The sequence below is a fragment of the Bombina bombina genome, chromosome 1, assembly GCF_027579735.1.
Source record: "Bombina bombina isolate aBomBom1 chromosome 1, aBomBom1.pri, whole genome shotgun sequence".
In the NCBI taxonomy this organism is placed as follows: domain Eukaryota; kingdom Metazoa; phylum Chordata; class Amphibia; order Anura; family Bombinatoridae; genus Bombina; species Bombina bombina.
Window position 1 is genome coordinate 215626082 of NC_069499.1, and position 19625 is coordinate 215645706.

The 19625-nt window shown below is 40.0% G+C and overlaps 1 protein-coding gene across 2 annotated transcripts in view; it reads right to left on the bottom strand.

Moving 5' to 3' along the window:
• Nucleotides 1-1244: 1244 nt before the first annotated feature.
• PIGH (phosphatidylinositol glycan anchor biosynthesis class H) overlaps nucleotides 1245-19625 on the bottom strand; it is a 101500-nt gene continuing 83119 nt past the window's right edge. For both annotated transcript variants that reach the window (XM_053697840.1, XM_053697839.1), the window contains 2 exons: nucleotides 8465-8548; nucleotides 1245-2865 (listed from right to left, as the gene is read on the bottom strand). In XM_053697840.1, the coding sequence (XP_053553815.1) occupies nucleotides 2770-2865; nucleotides 8465-8548 (180 nt within the window). In that variant the 3' untranslated portion in view covers nucleotides 1245-2769. The remainder of the gene's footprint in view (nucleotides 2866-8464; nucleotides 8549-19625) is intronic.

The window sequence follows — 19625 nt, forward strand, 5'->3', positions numbered from 1 at the left end:
GTATTTATAGGCATTTTAAGGTTTGGGAAACTTCTTTTGCTCTCTGTCCCCCCCCCTCTTTTGCTCTCTGTCCCCCCCCTCTTTTGCTCTCTCTCCCCCCCCTTCTTTTGCTCTCTCCCCCCCCCCTTTTTTTTTGCTCTTTCTCCCCCCCTCTTTTGCTCTCTCTCCTCTTTCCCCCCTCTTATGCTCGCTTTCTCCCCTCTTTTGCGCTTTCCCTCCTCTCTTTTGGTCTCTCTCCCCTCTTTTTTTCTCTTTTACTTGACCATGCCGCTACCACCACGGCTGCTCCCGTCGGCCACGCCCCCATCATGGCACGCCCGGCCACGCCCCCACCAGGCAGCTTCCACAGTGCGTACTCCTCTGCTGCTCAAAGCCAGGTATGTTTGTCCTTGTGCAGTCTCTACTGCATCTGACAAACATACCTGGCCTTATATAGGATAAGTGTGTATATAAGCAATGTGGCCCCTGGTAATCCTGCAATTAGTGATTGGCCCTACATCTATAAAGGTTTGTGCATCCCTGTGATAGTCAGTGCTATGCAGAGTATGGCTGTATAGTGTAAAGCTTTCAACCAGCAGATATTGTGTTCTCAGTCTGGATACCACATGCGCCTAATAAACAGACAATTGTATATGGGTGTCAGCACTTTGGCCAAAGTATGCAAAAAATTAAAGGGACATTATACACTCGATTTTTCTTTGCACAAATGTTTTGTAGATGATCCATTTATATAGCCTATACTTTTTTTATAGTTTTGCTTATTTTTAAATAACATTGCGCTGATTTTCAAACTCCTAACCAAGCCCGAAATTATTAGAATACCGATATATACCTACTCCAGCTTGCTCCTGTTTGTGTAAAGAGTCTTTTCATATGCAGGGGGGGGGTGTCTAAATATTTCCCACTTTCAGTGGGAGTTCTATGACGTTTAACAGAGCTAAACTGGGAGCTTCTTGATAAGTTCTTAAACGGTTTTACACTGGATTTTTATACCATTATCTGTGCATATTATTCTTTAAAGTAGTATCTATTACATGCAGTTAAATGAAAATTGGTGTAGACTGTCCCTTTAATAATGAGGTAAAAAACACAGAATTTTAGCACAATGAGCATGTGCAGAAGCAAATACACATGTGCAGCATATACAATGTATAAAGAGGTGATTAATATGTGTGGGAGGGGCTTAGAAAGGGAATAGTTTTAACTACAAGTACAAAGGTAAATAATACACACAACTACAGAACTTTTATTATTAAAACAAGGTTTATTATTTTTCCAGAGAAATTGTATCAGGTTACCAAGTACAAAATTCCATTATTATTTACAAAACTGTACAGTATATAAATAATATCTATTTAAAGGGACATGTATTTGTTTACAGTTGCATGCTATATGGCTTATAAGCAAAATGTACAGAAAAATAAAAATGTGTATTGGTGTAATGTTTTTGCTATGCTTAAAGGGACACTGAACCCAATTTTTTTCTTTCATAATTCAAATAGAGCATGAAATTTTAAGAAACCTAATTTACTCCTTTTATCAATTTTTCTTTGTTCTCTTGCTATCTTTATTTCAAAAGCAGGAATGTAAATCTTAGTAGCCAGCCCATTTTAGGTTCAGCACCATGGATAGCGCTTGCTTATTGGAGGCTTACATTTACCCACCAATAAGCAAGCATAGCCCAGGTTCTCAACCAAAAATGGGCCGGCTCCTATGCATCACATTCCTGCTTTTTAAATAAAGATAGCAAGAGAGCAAAGAAAAATTAATAGGAGTAAATTAGAAAGGTGCTTAAAATTGCATGCTCTATCTTAATCAAGAAAAAAAATGTGTTTAGTGTCTCTTTAAACACAAATTTAACAGGAGATTTGGTAAAACATCTTCTCCAATAGCTGTGCTAGCCATATGGCACTTAACAGAGAAGAGGTGGAAATGTCTCCATGTGAAAAAAAAAAAAAATTGCTTTGTTTTGGGCGGTCGGAGGGGGTTATTTTAGTAGAAAGAGCAACAAAGTAAAAGGTATGTTTTGTCGCATATTAAATTAAAAATCATGAATGAAGGTCAGTTTAATTTACTCATTGGATATAGACTAGCCTTTCAAAAACACTAGGCTTTATGCCTTTAATCATACACGTCCCATTACCCGTGTCAATCAGCAGCAGTATCAGTGCATTTTAATACTACAAATTATAGTAAATACTGAATAGAAGATACATACACATTGACCAACAACAAATTTACAGCTTTTGTTTTTCAAGAAAAAAGTAGAAAAATCTTACTTTAGTATCATGTCTAAACTATGGTGAGAAACAATACAAAATCAAAAAAGTCAAATATAAAAGTTGTCAGCTAATTTTATTGCTGCAATATAGAAAATGTGTGTTTCTGTATTGCTAGATACAGGTGACCGATTTCAGATAGATTATTATTTATTTAAGGGATTTAGCATAAACAACAATGAGCAGTTAGGAATAGAAAGGTGCCTTGGGAGTGTACTATGAGTTTTGCTCCAGTCATTTACTACTACACACACAATTCCACATAAACAATGGTCATTGATGTAAATGTACCTGCCTCACACACCTACATCAAATGATGATGCCTCTCAGGAGTACGTTCGATAATTCTTTTTAAGGCCTCAATAGGAAAAAAAACTGACTATCACCAGTTTGCATAAGACTCTAATACCCAGGTACAAACCGGCAAAGACAGAACAACCTCAATCAAGTCAGTCACGGTCCAGTCTACTCAGAAAAAAGACATTCTGAGCTATTCTGCAACATCTACTGTAGTGTTCTTCTTAGATACGATGTCCTGGCAGCTCCTGTAAACCTCAACCAAACAATCCAGGCGGGGCTGGGAGCTCTAAATAAAACGTGTAAATAAAAGATGTATTATTGTAGTTGTCCTTATATGAACATGTTTAGATGAAGATCTTGTAAGATAGCATAAGTTAAAGGATGCTTTTTTTAAACAGCCTCATGCGCATGTCTGTGTGGTACATAAGTGGTTAAATAAGAGTCTGAGACAGAACTAAGGAGTACAACAGGTAAAAGGGGCGCAGCACGGAGTCAGATACTGTCACATATCATCATATGGCAGCACATACCTCTTCCCTTGTATAGTTATAACTGTGTCTTGTACTACCTAGTAAAACTTCAGGCTTATTATTTAAACCTCTCTGTTCCATACCAGCGAGATTTTGTCAAACATTATGCTTTATTTTAAATGCCAATACCATCATGTTAATATTTTGATAGGAAACCTATGGCACTCTTACTTAACCCTTTGTATTCCATACCTGCACTATAAAATGCTAATATCTTCATGTCAACATATTGTATCTGAGAAATTCTTTTGAGGAAAACTACACTTTTGAATGTTTTATGTAAACAATTAATTATACAAGATCTGTGTATTTCCTTCTCTATTGTCACCCACTCACATTCCTGCCTACAGGGCTTTTTTTTTCTAGAACTGCAATTATTTTGTGTAATTCTCTTCCTCCTGTCACAAGACTCCCCTGAGCTTTCAGAGTGTCTAGTTTCAGGGACACTTACAACCTATGGCCTAGATTTAGAGTTCGGCGGTAGCCGTCAAAACCAGCGTTAGAGGCTCCTAACGCTGGTTTTGGCCGCCCGCTGGTATTTGGAGTCAGTGATTAAAGGGTCTAACGCTCACTTTACAGCCGCGACTTTTCCATACCGCAGATCCCCCTACGCCATTTGCGTAGCCTATCTTTTCAATGGGATCTTTCTAACGCTGGTATTTAGAGTCGTTTCTGCAGTGAGCGTTAGAGCTCTAACGACAAGATTCCAGCCGCCTGAAAATAGCAGGAGTTAAGAGCTTTCTGGCTAACGCCGGTTTATAAAGCTCTTAACTACTGTACCCTAAAGTACACTAACACCCATAAACTACCTATGTACCCCTAAACCGAGGTCCCCCCACATCGCCGCCACTCGATTAAAAATTTTAACCCCTAATCTTCCGACCGCCACCTACGTTATACTTATGTACCCCTAATCTGCTGCCCCTAACCCCGCCGACCCCTATATTATATTTATTATCCCCTAATCTGCCCCCCTCAACGTCGCCGACACCTGCCTACACTTATTAACCCCTAATCTGCCGAGCGGACCGCACCGCTACTATAATAAAGTTATTAACCCCTAACCCGCCTCACTAACCCTATCATAAATAGTATTAACCCCTAATCTGCCCTCCCTAACATTGCCGACACCTACCTTCAATTATTAACCCCTAATCTTCCGATCGGAGCTCACCGCTATTCTAATAAATGTATTAACCCCTAAAGCTAAGTCTAACCCTAACACTAACACCCCCCTAACTTAAATATAATTTTAATCTAACGAAATAAATTAACTCTTATTAAATAAATTAATCCTATTTAAAGCTAAATACTTACCTGTAAAATAAATCCTAATATAGCTACAATATAAATTATAATTATATTATAGCTATTTTAGGATTAATATTTATTTTACAGGCAACTTGGTATTTATTTTAACTAGGTACAATAGCTATTAAATAGTTAAGAACTATTTAATAGTTACCTAGTTAAAATAATAACAAATTTACCTGTAAAATAAATCCTAACCTAAGATATAATTAAACCTAACACTACCCTATCAATAAAATAATTAAATAAACTACCTACAATTACCTACAATTAACCTAACACTACACTATCAATAAATTAAATAAACACAATTGCTACAAATAAATACAATTAAATAAACTAGCTAAAGTACAAAAAATAAAAAAGAACTAAGTTACAGAAAATAAAAAAATATTTACAAACATAAGAAAAATATTACAACAATTTTAAACTAATTACACCTACTCTAAGCCCCCTAATAAAATAACAAAGCCCCCCAAAATAATAAATTCCCTACCCTATTCTAAATTAAAAAAGTTACAAGCTCTTTTACCTTACCAGCCCTGAACAGGGCCCTTTGCGGGGCATGCCCCAAGAATTTCAGCTCTTTTGCCTGTAAAAGAAAACATACAATACCCCCCCCCCCCCAACATTACAACCCACCACCCACATACCCCTAATCTAACCCAAACCACCCTTAAATAAACCTAACACTAAGCCCCTGAAGATCTTCCTACCTTGTCTTCACCATACCAGGTTCACCGATCCGTCCTGGCTCCGATATCTTCATCCAACCCAAGCGGGGGCTAGACATCCACTGAAGAAGTCCAGAAGAGGGTCCAAAGTCTTCCTCCTATCCGGCAAGAAGAGGACATCCGGACCGGCAAACATCTTCTCCAAGCGGCATCTTCTATCTTCTTCCATCCGGTGCGGAGCGGGTCCATCTTGAAGCAGGCGACGCGGATCCATCCTCTTCTTCCGATGTCTCCCGACGAATGACGGTTCCTTTAAGGGACGTCATCCAAGATGGCGTCCCTCGAATTCCGATTGGCTGATAGGATTCTATCAGCCAATCGGAATTAAGGTAGGAATTTTCTGATTGGCTGATGGAATCAGCCAATCAGAATCTAGTTCAATCCGATTGGCCGATCCAATCAGCCAATCAGATTGAGCTCGCATTCTATTGGCTGATCGGAACAGCCAATAGAATGCGAGCTCAATCTGATTGGCTGATTGGATCAGCCAATCGGATTGAACTTGATTCTGATTGGCTGATTCCATCAGCCAATCAGAAAATTCCTACCTTAATTCCGATTGGCTGATAGAATCCTATCAGCCAATCGGAATTCGAGGGACGCCATCTTGGATGACGTCCCTTAAAGGAACCGTCATTCGTCGGGAGACATCGGAAGAAGAGGATGGATCCGCGTCGCCTGCTTCAAGATGGACCCGCTCCGCACCGGATGGAAGAAGATAGAAGATGCCGCTTGGAGAAGATGTTTGCCGGTCCGGATGTCCTCTTCTTGCCGGATAGGAGGAAGACTTTGGACCCTCTTCTGGACTTCTTCAGTGGATGTCTAGCCCCCGCTTGGGTTGGATGAAGATATCGGAGCCAGGACGGATCGGTGAACCTGGTATGGTGAAGACAAGGTAGGAAGATCTTCAGGGGCTTAGTGTTAGGTTTATTTAAGGGTGGTTTGGGTTAGATTAGGGGTATGTGGGTGGTGGGTTGTAATGTTGGGGGGGGGTATTGTATGTTTTCTTTTACAGGCAAAAGAGCTGAACTTCTTGGGGCATGCCCCGCAAAGGGCCCTGTTCAGGGCTGGTAAGGTAAAAGAGCTTGTAACTTTTTAAATTTAGAATAGGGTAGGGAATTATTTATTTTGGGGGGCTTTGTTATTTTATTAGGGGGCTTAGAGTAGGTGTAATTAGTTTAAAACTGTTGTAATATTTTTCTTATGTTTGTAAATATTTTTTTATTTTCTGTAACTTAGTTCTTTTTTATTTTTTGTACTTTAGCTAGTTTATTTAATTGTATTTATTTGTAGCAATTGTGTTTAATTTATTTATTGATAGTGTAGTGTTAGGTTAATTGTAGGTAATTGTAGGTAGTTTATTTAATTATTTTATTGATAGGGTAGTGTTAGGTTTAATTATATCTTAGGTTAGGATTTATTTTACAGGTAATTTTGTATTTATTTTAACTAGGTAACTATTAAATAGGTATTAACTATTTAATAGCTATTGTACCTGGTTAAAATAAATACCAAGTTGCCTGTAAAATAAATATTAATCCTAAAATAGCTAAAATATAATTATAATTTATATTGTAGCTATATTAGGGTTTATTTTACAGGTAAGTATTTAGCTTTAAATAGGATTAATTTATTTAATAAGAGTTAATTTATTTCGTTATATGTAAATTATATTTAAGTTAGGGGGGTGTTAGTGTTAGGGTTAGACTTAGCTTTAGGGGTTAATACATTTATTAGAATAGCGGTGAGCTCCGATCGGAAGATTAGGGGTTAATAATTGAAGGTAGGTGTCGGCGATGTTAGGGAGGGCAGATTAGGGGTTAATACTATTTATGATAGGGTTAGTGAGACGGATTAGGGGTTAATAACTTTATTATAGTAGCGCTCAGGTCCGCTCGGCAGATTAGGGGTTAATAATTGAAGGTAGGTGTCGGCGATGTTAGGGAGGGCAGATTAGGGGTTAATACTATTTATGATAGGGTTAGTGAGACGGATTAGGGGTTAATAACTTTATTATAGTAGCGCTCAGGTCCGCTCGGCAGATTAGGGGTTAATAAGTGTAGGCAGGTGTCGGCGACGTTGTGGGGGGCAGATTAGGGGTTAATAAATATAACATAGGGGTCGGCGATGTTAGGGCAGCAGATTAGGGGTACATAGGGATAACGTAGGTTGCGGCGGTTTACGGAGCGGAAGATTAGGGGTTAAAACTGTAATGCAGGGGTCAGCGATAGCGGGGGCGGCAGATTAGGGGTTAATAAGTGTAAGGTTAGGGGTGTTTAGACTCGGGGTACATGTTAGGGTGTTAGGTGCAGACGTAGGAAGTGTTTCCCCATAGGAAACAATGGGGCTGCGTTAGGAGCTGAACGCTGCTTTTTTGCAGGTGTTAGGTTTTTTTTCAGCTCAAACAGCCCCATTGTTTCCTATGGGAGAATCGTGCACGAGCACGTTTTTGAGGCCGGCCGCGTCCGTAAGCAACTCTGGTATCGAGAGTTGCATTTGCGGTAAAAATGCCCTACGCTCCTTTTTTGGAGCCTAACGCAGCATTTGTTTTAACTCTCGATACCAGAGTTAAATTTATGGTGCGGCCAGAAAAAAGCCCGCGGAGCGTTAACAGCCCTTTTACCGCCGAACTCTAAATCTAGGCCTATGTTAGTTTATCTCTCTGTTTCTCATCAGCCTCTCTTTTTTATTCCCTTTAGTAGGTAAGTACGCAAGCCCTGATGACCTACATCATATGGCTACTCACAAGCAGTGCCCTCTAAGCCTTCAGCAGTTTTTAGCTGTCTTTTTGTTACCATGGCTTAATGCACCTGTATATTATTGCTGTGAATATGTTGGCACTCTGCCTAGGAATATCATTATAAGCTATAATTATTTACAGATAAAATTATTTTATCAGATAGTCACAAAATATTGCAAGTAACATTACAAACAGAACTAAGTTCCATCTCTCACTCCATACTAATATAATCTACCAATGTTTTGACTTATTTGGATTAAAAAAAACAAACGAATGCCAACAATATTACCACTGAGTTGTCAATCCAGTCAATTGCAAGGCTCCTCTCAGTTTATTTGTCTCAAATAATGTATCATTAGTTTATTTTGTTCACAAGACGAATGTTAGAAATATAAAGCTGAGAACTGCACACTACAGAAAAATGTTCTAGTGGGGACAGAAAAATTACTTTCCTGCTCAATATTACCTGATAGGAATAAGTCTGATATCTTATTGATCACAAACTAGTGGAAATGATCACTGCTGTATAACATAAAAACTAGAATATATTTCACACGTAATAAAACTCACCTGAAACACAGGTACAATTTCGGTTACTCCATTTGGTTCAGAAGGATCATTTAATAATATGCACAAGTAGTAAATGACCTTTTGCTAAGGAAAAGAAAAAAAATGTCATATTTAGAATGAAAAAATCATGATAAAAGTGTTAGCATCCTGCCTTACAACATTCTAAAGAGAAGTAAAAAACTGAATTTATGCTTACCTGATAAATTACTTTCTCCAACGGTGTGTCCGGTCCACAGCGTCATCCTTACTTGTGGGATATCTCTTCCCCAACAGGAAATGGCAAAGAGTCCCAGCAAAGCTGGCCATATAGTCCCTCCTAGGCTCCGCCCACCCCAGTCATTCGACCGACGGACAGGAGGAAATATATATAGGAGAAACCATATGGTACCGTGGTGACTGTAGTTAGAGAAAATAATTCATCAGACCTGATTAAAAAACCAGGGCGGGCCGTGGACCGGACACACCGTTGGAGAAAGTAATTTATCAGGTAAGCATAAATTCTGTTTTCTCCAACATTGGTGTGTCCGGTCCACGGCGTCATCCTTACTTGTGGGAACCAATACCAAAGCTTTAGGACACGGATGAAGGGAGGGAGCAAATCAGGTTACCTAAACGGAAGGCACCACAGCTTGCAAAACCTTTCTCCCAAAAATAGCCTCTGAAGAAGCAAAAGTATCAAATTTGTAAAATTTGGCAAAAGTGTGCAGTGAAGACCAAGTCGCTGCCTTACATATCTGGTCAACAGAAGCCTCGTTCTTGAAGGCCCATGTGGAAGCCACAGCCCTAGTGGAGTGAGCTGTGATTCTTTCAGGAGGCTGCCGTCCGGCAGTCTCATAAGCCAATCGGATGATGCTTTTAAGCCAAAAGGAAAGAGAGGTAGAAGTTGCTTTTTGACCTCTCCTTTTACCAGAATAAACAACAAACAAGGAAGATGTTTGTCTGAAATCTTTTGTAGCCTCTAAATAGAATTTTAGAGCACGGACTACGTCCAAATTGTGTAACAAACGTTCCTTCTTTGAAACTGGATTCGGACATAAAGAAGGTACAACTATCTCCTGGTTAATATTTTTGTTAGAAACAACCTTAGGAAGAAAACCAGGCTTAGTACGCAAAACCACCTTATCTGCATGGAACACCAGATAGGGCGGAGAACACTGCAGAGCAGATAACTCTGAAACTCTTCTAGCAGAAGAAATTGCAACCAAAAACAAAACTTTCCAAGATAGTAACTTAATATCTATGGAATGTAAAGGTTCAAACGGAACCCCTTGAAGAACTGAAAGAACTAGATTTAGACTCCAGGGAGGAGTCAAAGGTCTGTAAACAGGCTTGATCCTAACCAGAGCCTGAACAAATGCTTGAACATCTGGCACAGATGCCAGTCTTTTGTGTAGTAAAACAGATAAAGCAGAGATCTGTCCCTTTAGAGAACTAGCAGATAATCCTTTCTCCAAACCTTCTTGTAGAAAGGATAGAATCTTAGGAATTTTTATCTTATTCCACGGGAATCCTTTGGATTCACACCAACAGATATATCTTTTCCATATTTTATGGTAAATCTTTCTAGTTACCGGTTTTCTGGCCTGAACCAGAGTATCTATCACAGAATCTGAAAACCCACGCTTCGATAGAATCAAGCGTTCAATCTCCAAGCCGTCAGCTGGAGGGAGACCAGATTTGGATGTTCGAATGGACCCTGAACAAGAAGGTCCTGTCTCAAAGGTAGCTTCCATGGTGGAACCGATGACATATTCACCAGGTCTGCATACCAAGTCCTGCGTGGCCATGCAGGAGCTATCAAGATCACCGAGGCCCTCTCCTGCCTTAGGAACTGATGATGTTCTTTGTGGATAGGAATATGTAGGTACGCATCCTTTAGATCCACGGTAGTGATAAATTGACTTTCCTGGATAGTGGGTAGAATCGTTCGAATGGTTTCCATCTTGAACGATGGTACCCTGAGAAATTTGTTTAGGATCTTCAAATCCAAAATTTCACCACAGTGTCTTAAAGCATTAAGAGTATTGCACACCAAATTTCAGAGCTTTAACCCTTAAAATAACGGAACCGGAGCCGTTTACAAATTTAACCCCTATACAGTCCCAGCTATAGCCTTTGCTGAGACCCAACCAAGCCCAGAGGGGAATACGATACCAATTGACGCCTTCTAGAAGCTTTTCCAGCAAATTTCAGATCCTCACACATGCATCTGCATGCCCTGCTCTCAAAAAACAACTGCGCAGTAATGGCGCGAAAATGAGGCTCAGTCTACAACTAGGAAGGCCCCCTGACTGGAAAAGGTGTCTAACATAGTGCCTGCCGTTTAATAAACGTTCCCCAAGTTTATAAATGCGTTTTGTCTGCATAAATATGAATAAAATGCCCAAATAAAGCAATCGATTTAGCCCATAAAAATGTCTACCAGTTTTTTAGCCCATATTAAGCCCTTTATTCTGTTTGTTTGACTAAGAAAATGGCTTACCGGTCCCCATGAGGGGAAATGACAGCCTTCCAGCATTACATGGTCTTGTTAGAAATATGGCTAGTCATACCTTAAGCAGAAAAGTCTGCTAACTGTTTCCCCCAACTGAAGTTACTTCATCTCAACAGTCCTATGTGGAAACAGCAATCGATTTTAGTTACTGTCTGCTAAAATCATCTTCCTCTCACAAACAGAAATCTTCATCCTTTTCTGTTTCAGAGTAAATAGTACATACCAGCACTATTTTAAAATAACAAACACTTGATAGAAGAATAAAAACTACATTTAAACACCAAAAAAACTCTTAACCATCTCTGTGGAGATGTTGCCTGTGCAACGGCAAAGAGAATGACTGGGGTGGGCGGAGCCTAGGAGGGACTATATGGCCAGCTTTGCTGGGACTCTTTGCCATTTCCTGTTGGGGAAGAGATATCCCACAAGTAAGGATGACGCCGTGGACCGGACACACCAATGTTGGAGAAAACATTCTGCTAATTCTGTGATCTGTGTTTGACTACTCTTAACTTAAACCTCACAAATGGCTACACATTTATTGCACCAATGCTTCATAACTATAGTCACTAGAAAAATGTAAAGGAACATGAAATCCAAATGTTTTATTTCATTAATTGTATAGAGCATACAATTTATTCCCCCCCCCCCCCAATTACTTCTATTATCTAATGTGTTTAGTTCTTTTGGTATCCTTTGTTGAAAAGCATACCTAGGTAGGCTCAGGAGCTGCTGATTGGTGGCTGCACATATATGCCTCATGTTATTGGCTCACCCATGATTGTTACGGTTTCTTTAACAAAGGATACAAAAAGAATGAAGTTAATCAGATAAGATTAGAAGTAAATAGAACATTTTCTCGTGATTTAAACAACTTTTAAATTTACTTCTATTATCAAATGTTCTTCATTCTCTATGTATCCTTTGTTGAAGGATCATCAATAGAATGCTGGGTGTTGGCTGCACATATGTATCTTGTCATTGGCTCACTCAATGTGTTCAGATAGCTCTCAGTAGAGCATTGCTGATCCTTCATCGGGTGAGCCAATGATAAGAGACACATATGTGCAGCCACCAATCAGCAGCTAACTCCCAGCAGTCCATTGCTGCTACTGAGCCTACTTTGGTCCTTATGTGACAAACGTGTTGCAGCCATTAGTAGATGCATCGCACACCCTATGTATTTCTATACTGTGCTCTCACAGTGCTGATTACTTTTAGGATCCGGTATCACTGCAGCAGTGCGTGTCGTTATAGAAAATGTGGAAATACATAGGGTGTGTGGTGCGTCTCCTTAGTGAATGTACCGCAAGCTTGTCAAGTATTAGAAAAAGTAGAATGGATAGGAAAGCAAAAGGAGAATACAAATGTGGATTTACATTTTTTTTCTTATATAGTGAATGAACTGACAGAACAGTTTTTAATTAGTTAAACTAACATCAAAACAGACATTTTCTCTATGGCACAAATGCTAGGTTATTTTCCTTTGCACTTAAATCACAAGGGGCACTCAAGTCACAATAAACTTTATGATTTTCAATTTACTTTAATTATCAAATTTTGCACCATCTTTTGATATGCAGCGTTTTTGATGCACCACTGAGCATGTGCACAAGCTTTCAGGGTATAAGTATACTAGTCTGTGACTGGCTGATGTCTGTCACATGATACAGGGGGCCGGACAATGGGAGAAAAAAAATCTACTGCTTATTTGAAATTCAGAGTAGGTGTTAAATCGTTGTCTTTTTATTATGTAATTCTACTGCATTGAGTGGTCCTTTAAAAGGACCACTCAAATGCATAATAAAGAGAATATGCAAAAGCACTTAGTTTCAATTTCAAACAAGTAGTAGATTTTTTTCAGACAAAAGTTTGTTACATTTTCCATCCTAGTGCATCATGCGACAGACATCAGCCAATCAAAAAAATGCATATACATATATCCTGTGAATATTCCACATGCTCAGGATGAGCTGTTGTCTCAAAAAGTGTACATATAAAAAAGATTTTGCACATTTAGATAATTGAAGTGAAATGGAAAATTGTGTGCTGTCTGAATCATAAAAGTTTAATTTTGACTTGACTGTCACTTTAAGTGCATGATACAACAAGGCTTCTATCACTTTCTGCAAATATGAGATACTTAGTTTCAATACATCAACATCAGTTGTGCACACTTCCTATTAATGCTCATTGGCTTAAAGTAGTTCCTACTAGTGCTACTCATCAACCAATGAGCAACATCAGTCGTGCACACTTCCTATTAATGCTCATTGGCTTATAGGTAGTTCCTACTAGTGGTACCCATCAACCAATGAGCAACATCAGTTGTGCACACTTCCTATTAATGCTCATTAGCTTATAGGTAGTTCCTACTAGTGCTACTCATCAACCAATGAGCAACATCAGTCGTGCACACTTCCTATTAATGCTCATTGGCTTATCGGTAGTTCCTACTAGTGCTACTCATCAACCAATTAGCAACAACAGGAAGCAGACAATTAATATTGTTGTGCATCAATTTCAATTCAAATTTAAATAGAATTTGATTTTTTTTTGCCAAAAAACATAATTGATGCTTACCTGAAAAATGTATTTCTTTCCGGATATGGTGAGTCCACGACATCTTAAATTACTAGTGGGAATATCTCTCCTGTCCAGTAGGAGGTGGCAAAGAGCACCACAGCAAACCTGTTAAATACCACTTTCCCCTTCCCACAATCCCCAGTCATTCGACCAAAGGGAAAAGGAAAAAAATAAAAAGATATATATGCTTACCTGATAAATGTATTTTTTTTTTTATACGATGAGTCCACGGATTTCATCCTTACTTGTGGGATTACGCCTCCTGGCCAGCAGGAGGAGGCAAAGAGCACCACAGCAGAGCTGTATATATAGCTCCTGCCTTCCCTCCCACTCCAGTCATTCGACCGAAGTTAGGAAGAGAAAGGAAAAGCCAAGGTGCAGAGGTGACTGAAGTTTAACATAAAGAAAGACCTGTCTCATAAAACAGGGCGGGCCGTGGACTCATCGTATCCAAAAATAAATAAATTTATCAGGTAAGCATAAATTTTCTTTTCTTTTTTAAGATACAATGAGTCCACGGATTTCCTCCTTACTTGTGGGATACAATAGTAAATCTATAGTACACGGATGAAAAGGGAGGGACAAGACAGGGAACCTAAACGGAAGGCACCACTGCTTGAAGAACCTTTCCCAAAAGCAGCCTCAGCCGAGGTAAAAATATCAAATTTAGAAAATTTAGAAAAAGTGTGAAGAGAAGACCAAGTTGCAGCCTTGCAAATCTGTTCAACAGAAGCATCATCTTTGAATGCCCATGAGGAAGCCACAGTCCCAGTGTGATGAACCGGAATTCGTTCAGGAGACTGCTGTCCAGCAGTCCCATATGTAAAACGGATGATACTCTTCAGCCAAAAAGAAAGAGAGGTAGCCGTAGCTTTCTGACCCCTACGTTTCCCTGAAAAAATAACAAACCAAAAAGACGAATGTCGAAAATCCTTAGTCGCTTGTAAGTAAAACTTTAAAGCACAGACTACGTCTAAATTATGCAACAGACATTCCTTCTTAGAGGAAAGATTAGGACACAAAGAAGGAACAACAATCTCCTGATTAATATTCTAGATAGAAACAACCTTTAGGAATAAAACCAGGTTTTGTACGTACCACCACCTTATCCGAATGGAAATTAAGATAAGAAGAATCATAAGGTAATGCCGCAAGCTCAGATACCCTTCGAGCAGAAGAAATATCAAGTATAAAAACTTCTAAGATAATAACTTAAGATCTTTGGAATGCATAGGTTCAAACGGAACCCCTTGAAGAATCCTAAGAACTAAATTCAAACTCCAAGGAGGAGCAATTGGTCTACATATAGGCCTGATTCTAGTCAGAACCTGACAAAAAGATTGCACATCTGGAACATCTGCCAGACGTTAGTGCAACAAAATATAGAAATCTGTCCCTTAAAGAACTTGCTGACAACCCCTTCTCCAATCCTTCTTGGAGAAAAGACAAAATCCTGGAAATCCTAACCCCACTCCATGAGTAGCCTTTGGATTCACACCAATAAAGATAATTATGCCATATCTTATGGTAAATTTTCCTAGCAACAGGCTTACGTGCCTGAATTAAAGTATCTATAACCGAATCAGAGAAACCTCTCTTAGAAAAAATTAAACATACAATCTCCAAGCAGTCAGTTGCAGAGAAACTAGATTCGGATGATGAATGAGTAGATCTTTTCTCAATGGGAGCTTCCACGGTGGCTGAGAAGACACGTCCACCAGATCGGCATTCCAAATCCTGCGTGCCACGCAGGGACGAAAAGAATCACAGATGCCCTCTCCTGTTTGACTCGCGCAATCACCCAGGGAAGAAGAGCAAACGGAGGGAATATATAAACCAGACTGATCCCTGGACCCGTATCGTGGAAACTTGGCATTCTGACGAAATGCCATGAGATCCAACTCAGGCCTACCCCATCTGAGAATCAGGTTGGAAAATACTTCCGGAAGGAGTTCCCACTCCCCCGGATGAAATGTCAGTCTGCTTAGAAACTCTGCTTCCCAGTTTTTCACCCCTGGGATGTGGATCGCTGACAGATGGCAAGAGTGAGACTCCGCCCACTGTATTATTTTGGCTACTTCTGTCATCGCTAAGGAACTCCTTGTTCGTTCTTGATAATTGATGTAAGCTACCGTCATTATATTGTCCGACTGGAAGCCCAAAGCGCAATGAATATTACTCAACTCTAGGATATTGATGGGAAGGGGAGACTCTGCCTGAGTCCATTCCCCACTTAGTCTTAAGGAGTTCCAGACTGCTCCCCATCCTAACAGGCTGGCATCCAATGTCACTATCACCCATGAGGGTCTGCGGAAGCATGTCCTCTGGGATAGATGATCCAGCGACAACCACCATAGAAGAGAGACCCTTGTCTCCTGATCTAGGGTTATTCGAGGAGACAAATCTATATAATCTCCATTCCACTGCCCGAGCATGCTCAATTGCAGAGGCCTGAGATGAAAAAGAGCAAAACGGAGTGATGTCAATTGCCGCCACCATCAATCCGACTACATGCATTGAGCCACTGACGAACGAGGATTGGACTGACATGAATTCAGAATTTTAAACTTTCTGATACAGAAAAATTTTCATTGAAACAGAGTCGATTAGAGTTCCCAGAAAGGGTACTCTTGTCTGAGGAACTAACGAACTCCTTTCCAGGTTTACCTTCCACCCGAGTGTCCTCAGGAAGCAAAGCACAAAGTCTGTATGGGACCTTGCCAGATGAAATGATGACACCTGGATCAGTACATCGTCCAGATAAGGCGCCACTTCGAAGCCCCGCGGCCTTAGAACTGCCATAAAGACCCCAGAACCCTTGAGAAAATTCTGGGCTCCGTGGCCAGACCGAAAGGGAAAGCCACAAACTGAAAATGGTTGTCCAGTAGGCAAACCTCAGGAACCTATGATGATCTCTGTGGATAGGAACATGAAGATATGCATCCTTTAGATCCACATAAATTGACCCTCCTGTATCAATGCAAGAATGGTACGAATAATTTCCATCTTGGAACTCTGAGAAACTTACTTAGACTCTTAAAATCTAATATAGGTCTGAAAGTTCCCTCTTTTTTGGGAACTACAAACAGATTTGAATAAAACCCCTGTCCCTGAACTGGAACGGGACAGATTACACCCATGGCAGTAATCTTACGTAAGAACGCCTCTCTTCTATCTGGTCTGCAGATAATCTTGAGCTAAGAAATCTTCCTTGGGAAAAAAAAAAATTTGAACTCCAGTTTGGTATCTCTGAGACACTATTTCTGTAGCCCAGGGATCCTGAACATCTTGCATCCAAGTTTGAATGAAAAAGGACAGTCCACCCCCTACCAGATCCGGTCCCGGATCGTGGGCAAACCCTTCATGCTGACTTGGAAGCAGCAGCAGGGTCCTTTGATAGTTTACCCTTGTACCAGAACTGATTGTCAAAATGTCTTCAAGCCAGGTCCAAACAGAGTCATCCCCTTTTAAGGAATAGCTCTTCCATTTAAAAGACTCGGATGCCGCATCCGCAGACCAAGGTTTCAACCTTAGGGCCCTGCAGGCTAGGATATAAAAACCTGAAGCCTTAGCAGCTAATCTAGAAATCTGCAGAGAAGCATCAGTAATTAGCAAAGTCTTAATCCGATAAAGGTCTGAGAGGCATTCTGCTCAAAAGAACTGTGCAGGGATCTGAACCTGTGGCTCTGTGCTTACTACTCTGTATGCTGGTGGTATGTGGAGCCACAGCCAATTCTTCCTGGATCTTTAACCATAGAAGTTTCAGACATAAAAACCTCAGACAACTCAGCCAAAATACTGTCGCTATGGAGACGGTAAAAGAGTACGCAGCGGGACGTCGTTGGAAGCCCTGGAGTACTCTCCTCCTAAACCTAAAATCGACTACTCTCTAAAGAAATAGTGATTTTTAGCCAAGCTGAAAAACATTCCTTTACCCTAGGAATGTCTACCCAGCCTCCTTAGCTGAGATGTTTCTCTCTAATATAGAAAATGCAGTCTTGCAATCAATAAGTAGTGGTTCTTAATCACTAATAAAATACTGGACGTACTAGAATAAATCCTCTAGTAAGGTTAGCTCCTACTTGGGAAAAAACATGGAATTGAACTCTCAAAATTCCAGCTTGCAAGTACCCAAAGTTACCCACTAGATCACAGAGGTACATCCTGTGGTCCTAATATTATGTGGGCACTGCAGGAATGTAGTATAAAGAGACCCCTGTTAACATACTCCCAATATGAAAAATCTTAAGAGAAGAGGGATTAGAAAAAAGGAGTGTAATATCTTTTTTAATTTTTTTTTATATATAATTCTGTTGTGTAGAAAACAATCCAATTAAAGAGTTAACATTACTGTTAAAATACATCGCTAAATTCATGAAATAAGCAATGTCATGTGCAACATTTCCACATGAAATTTGCAAGGAACCGCAGAGCACTGCATGCGGCCAAATGTATTTATTTTTCTTAAACACTATAGGAGAAAAAAATTGCCTGGATTGAACCGGTGTCAATAGCCCCATAACAGCCATAGCTTTAGCAGGAGTATAAGTAAGAAATGTTGCACATAAAAAGCGGTACTGTTTCTTTAAATGTTAAAGTAACCTTATCTCTTGTGTGTTCCTGTAGCATCCTAAGACACAAAGGATGTAAACAAAAACAACTGAAAGTATTATGATAAACAGAACATAGCATGGACTATGTCTACTTTCCCTTTAAAATTTTAAAGCAACATAATACTTTATTAGAGTTCTTACAAACTGTCCACTTATTAATATGTGTACATGGGTAAGGCTAGTAACAAACCCTTTCAGGGCCTACTAAACCTCAGTTATTTAACTTATATGTCTAAGCGACCAATGTTATAATTTCATAAACAACATTTTAACATCATTACAAACTCTACCCTCCAGTATCATAATGGAGGGAGAGCGCAACGAACACTGGCGCGATAGAACTCCGCCCTACATACAACATCATCTTTGTATGTATAGAAGGCTGGCATGCTAATACAGATTGAATCCTATTTGCTATACAAACTCTGCCCTCCGGAATCTAATGGAGGAAGAGCGCAACTAACAGGAGGATAGAGCTCCGCCCATCGTGGGCGTGCCAACACTTCGTCCCCCGGCACTCAGATTGACTGTGCCCTGTACTAAGGAAGAAGTCCGAAAGAAATGGCGGGAACATAACTCCGCCCATCGTGGGCATCACTTTACTCAAGCTCCCGGTCGCCATTAATGTCTCTTATATATCTGGCATTGGGAGACATAACAAAACCCAACATGAAAAAAGTCTAGCCAAGTATTCTACCGCATGTCCGGTAGTTCTATCTGCTTAATAATCTCAACGACACACTCGGTCATGCCCATGAACCCCAAGCGTAGCTGTTACTATAAAAAAAAAAACTATGTGAAGGGTCCCCCAATGAGAATGAGACTTTAGTCCCCAGTACAAGCATGGCCCAGAGTCTCTTAAATGCTGTCAGGGAAAAAAGCTCTTTACTGACAGAGCCCGTGATTCCCCTAAAAGTATTAAAGTGCAGAAAAACCTCCCTGATATGTAATTTTACTGTAGAGAAAATAAAGTCTACACTTACCTCCTATAGTCCTGTAGAAAAGATGAAGCCTGAGTTAGATCCAGCTTAGGCCATCACAGAAAGGGCAGCATCACAGTCTGGGAGGCGCAATGAGAGTTGTGTCCCACCAGTTCCCAATGCTTTAAAGCCACCTGTAGCTCTACTCTAGAGGCTGACAAGGAATACGGCTACACCCTATAATAAAATAGCACTCACAGGTACCATTTTAAAAATAAACTCTTGATTGAGGAATCTAAACTAACACCTCACTTTACCTCTTCCAATCACTAACACAGGCAAAGAGAATGAATGGAGTGGGAGGGAAGGGAGGAGCTATATATACAGCTCTGCTGTGGTGCTCTTTGCCTCCTCCTGCTGGACAGGAGGCGTAATCCCACAAGTAAGGATGAAATCCGTGGACTCATCGTATCTTAAAAAAGAAAAGGAATAATACAAAGGTCTAGAGGTGCCAGAGGTTTAGTCAAAAATAACTGTCTTAAATATAA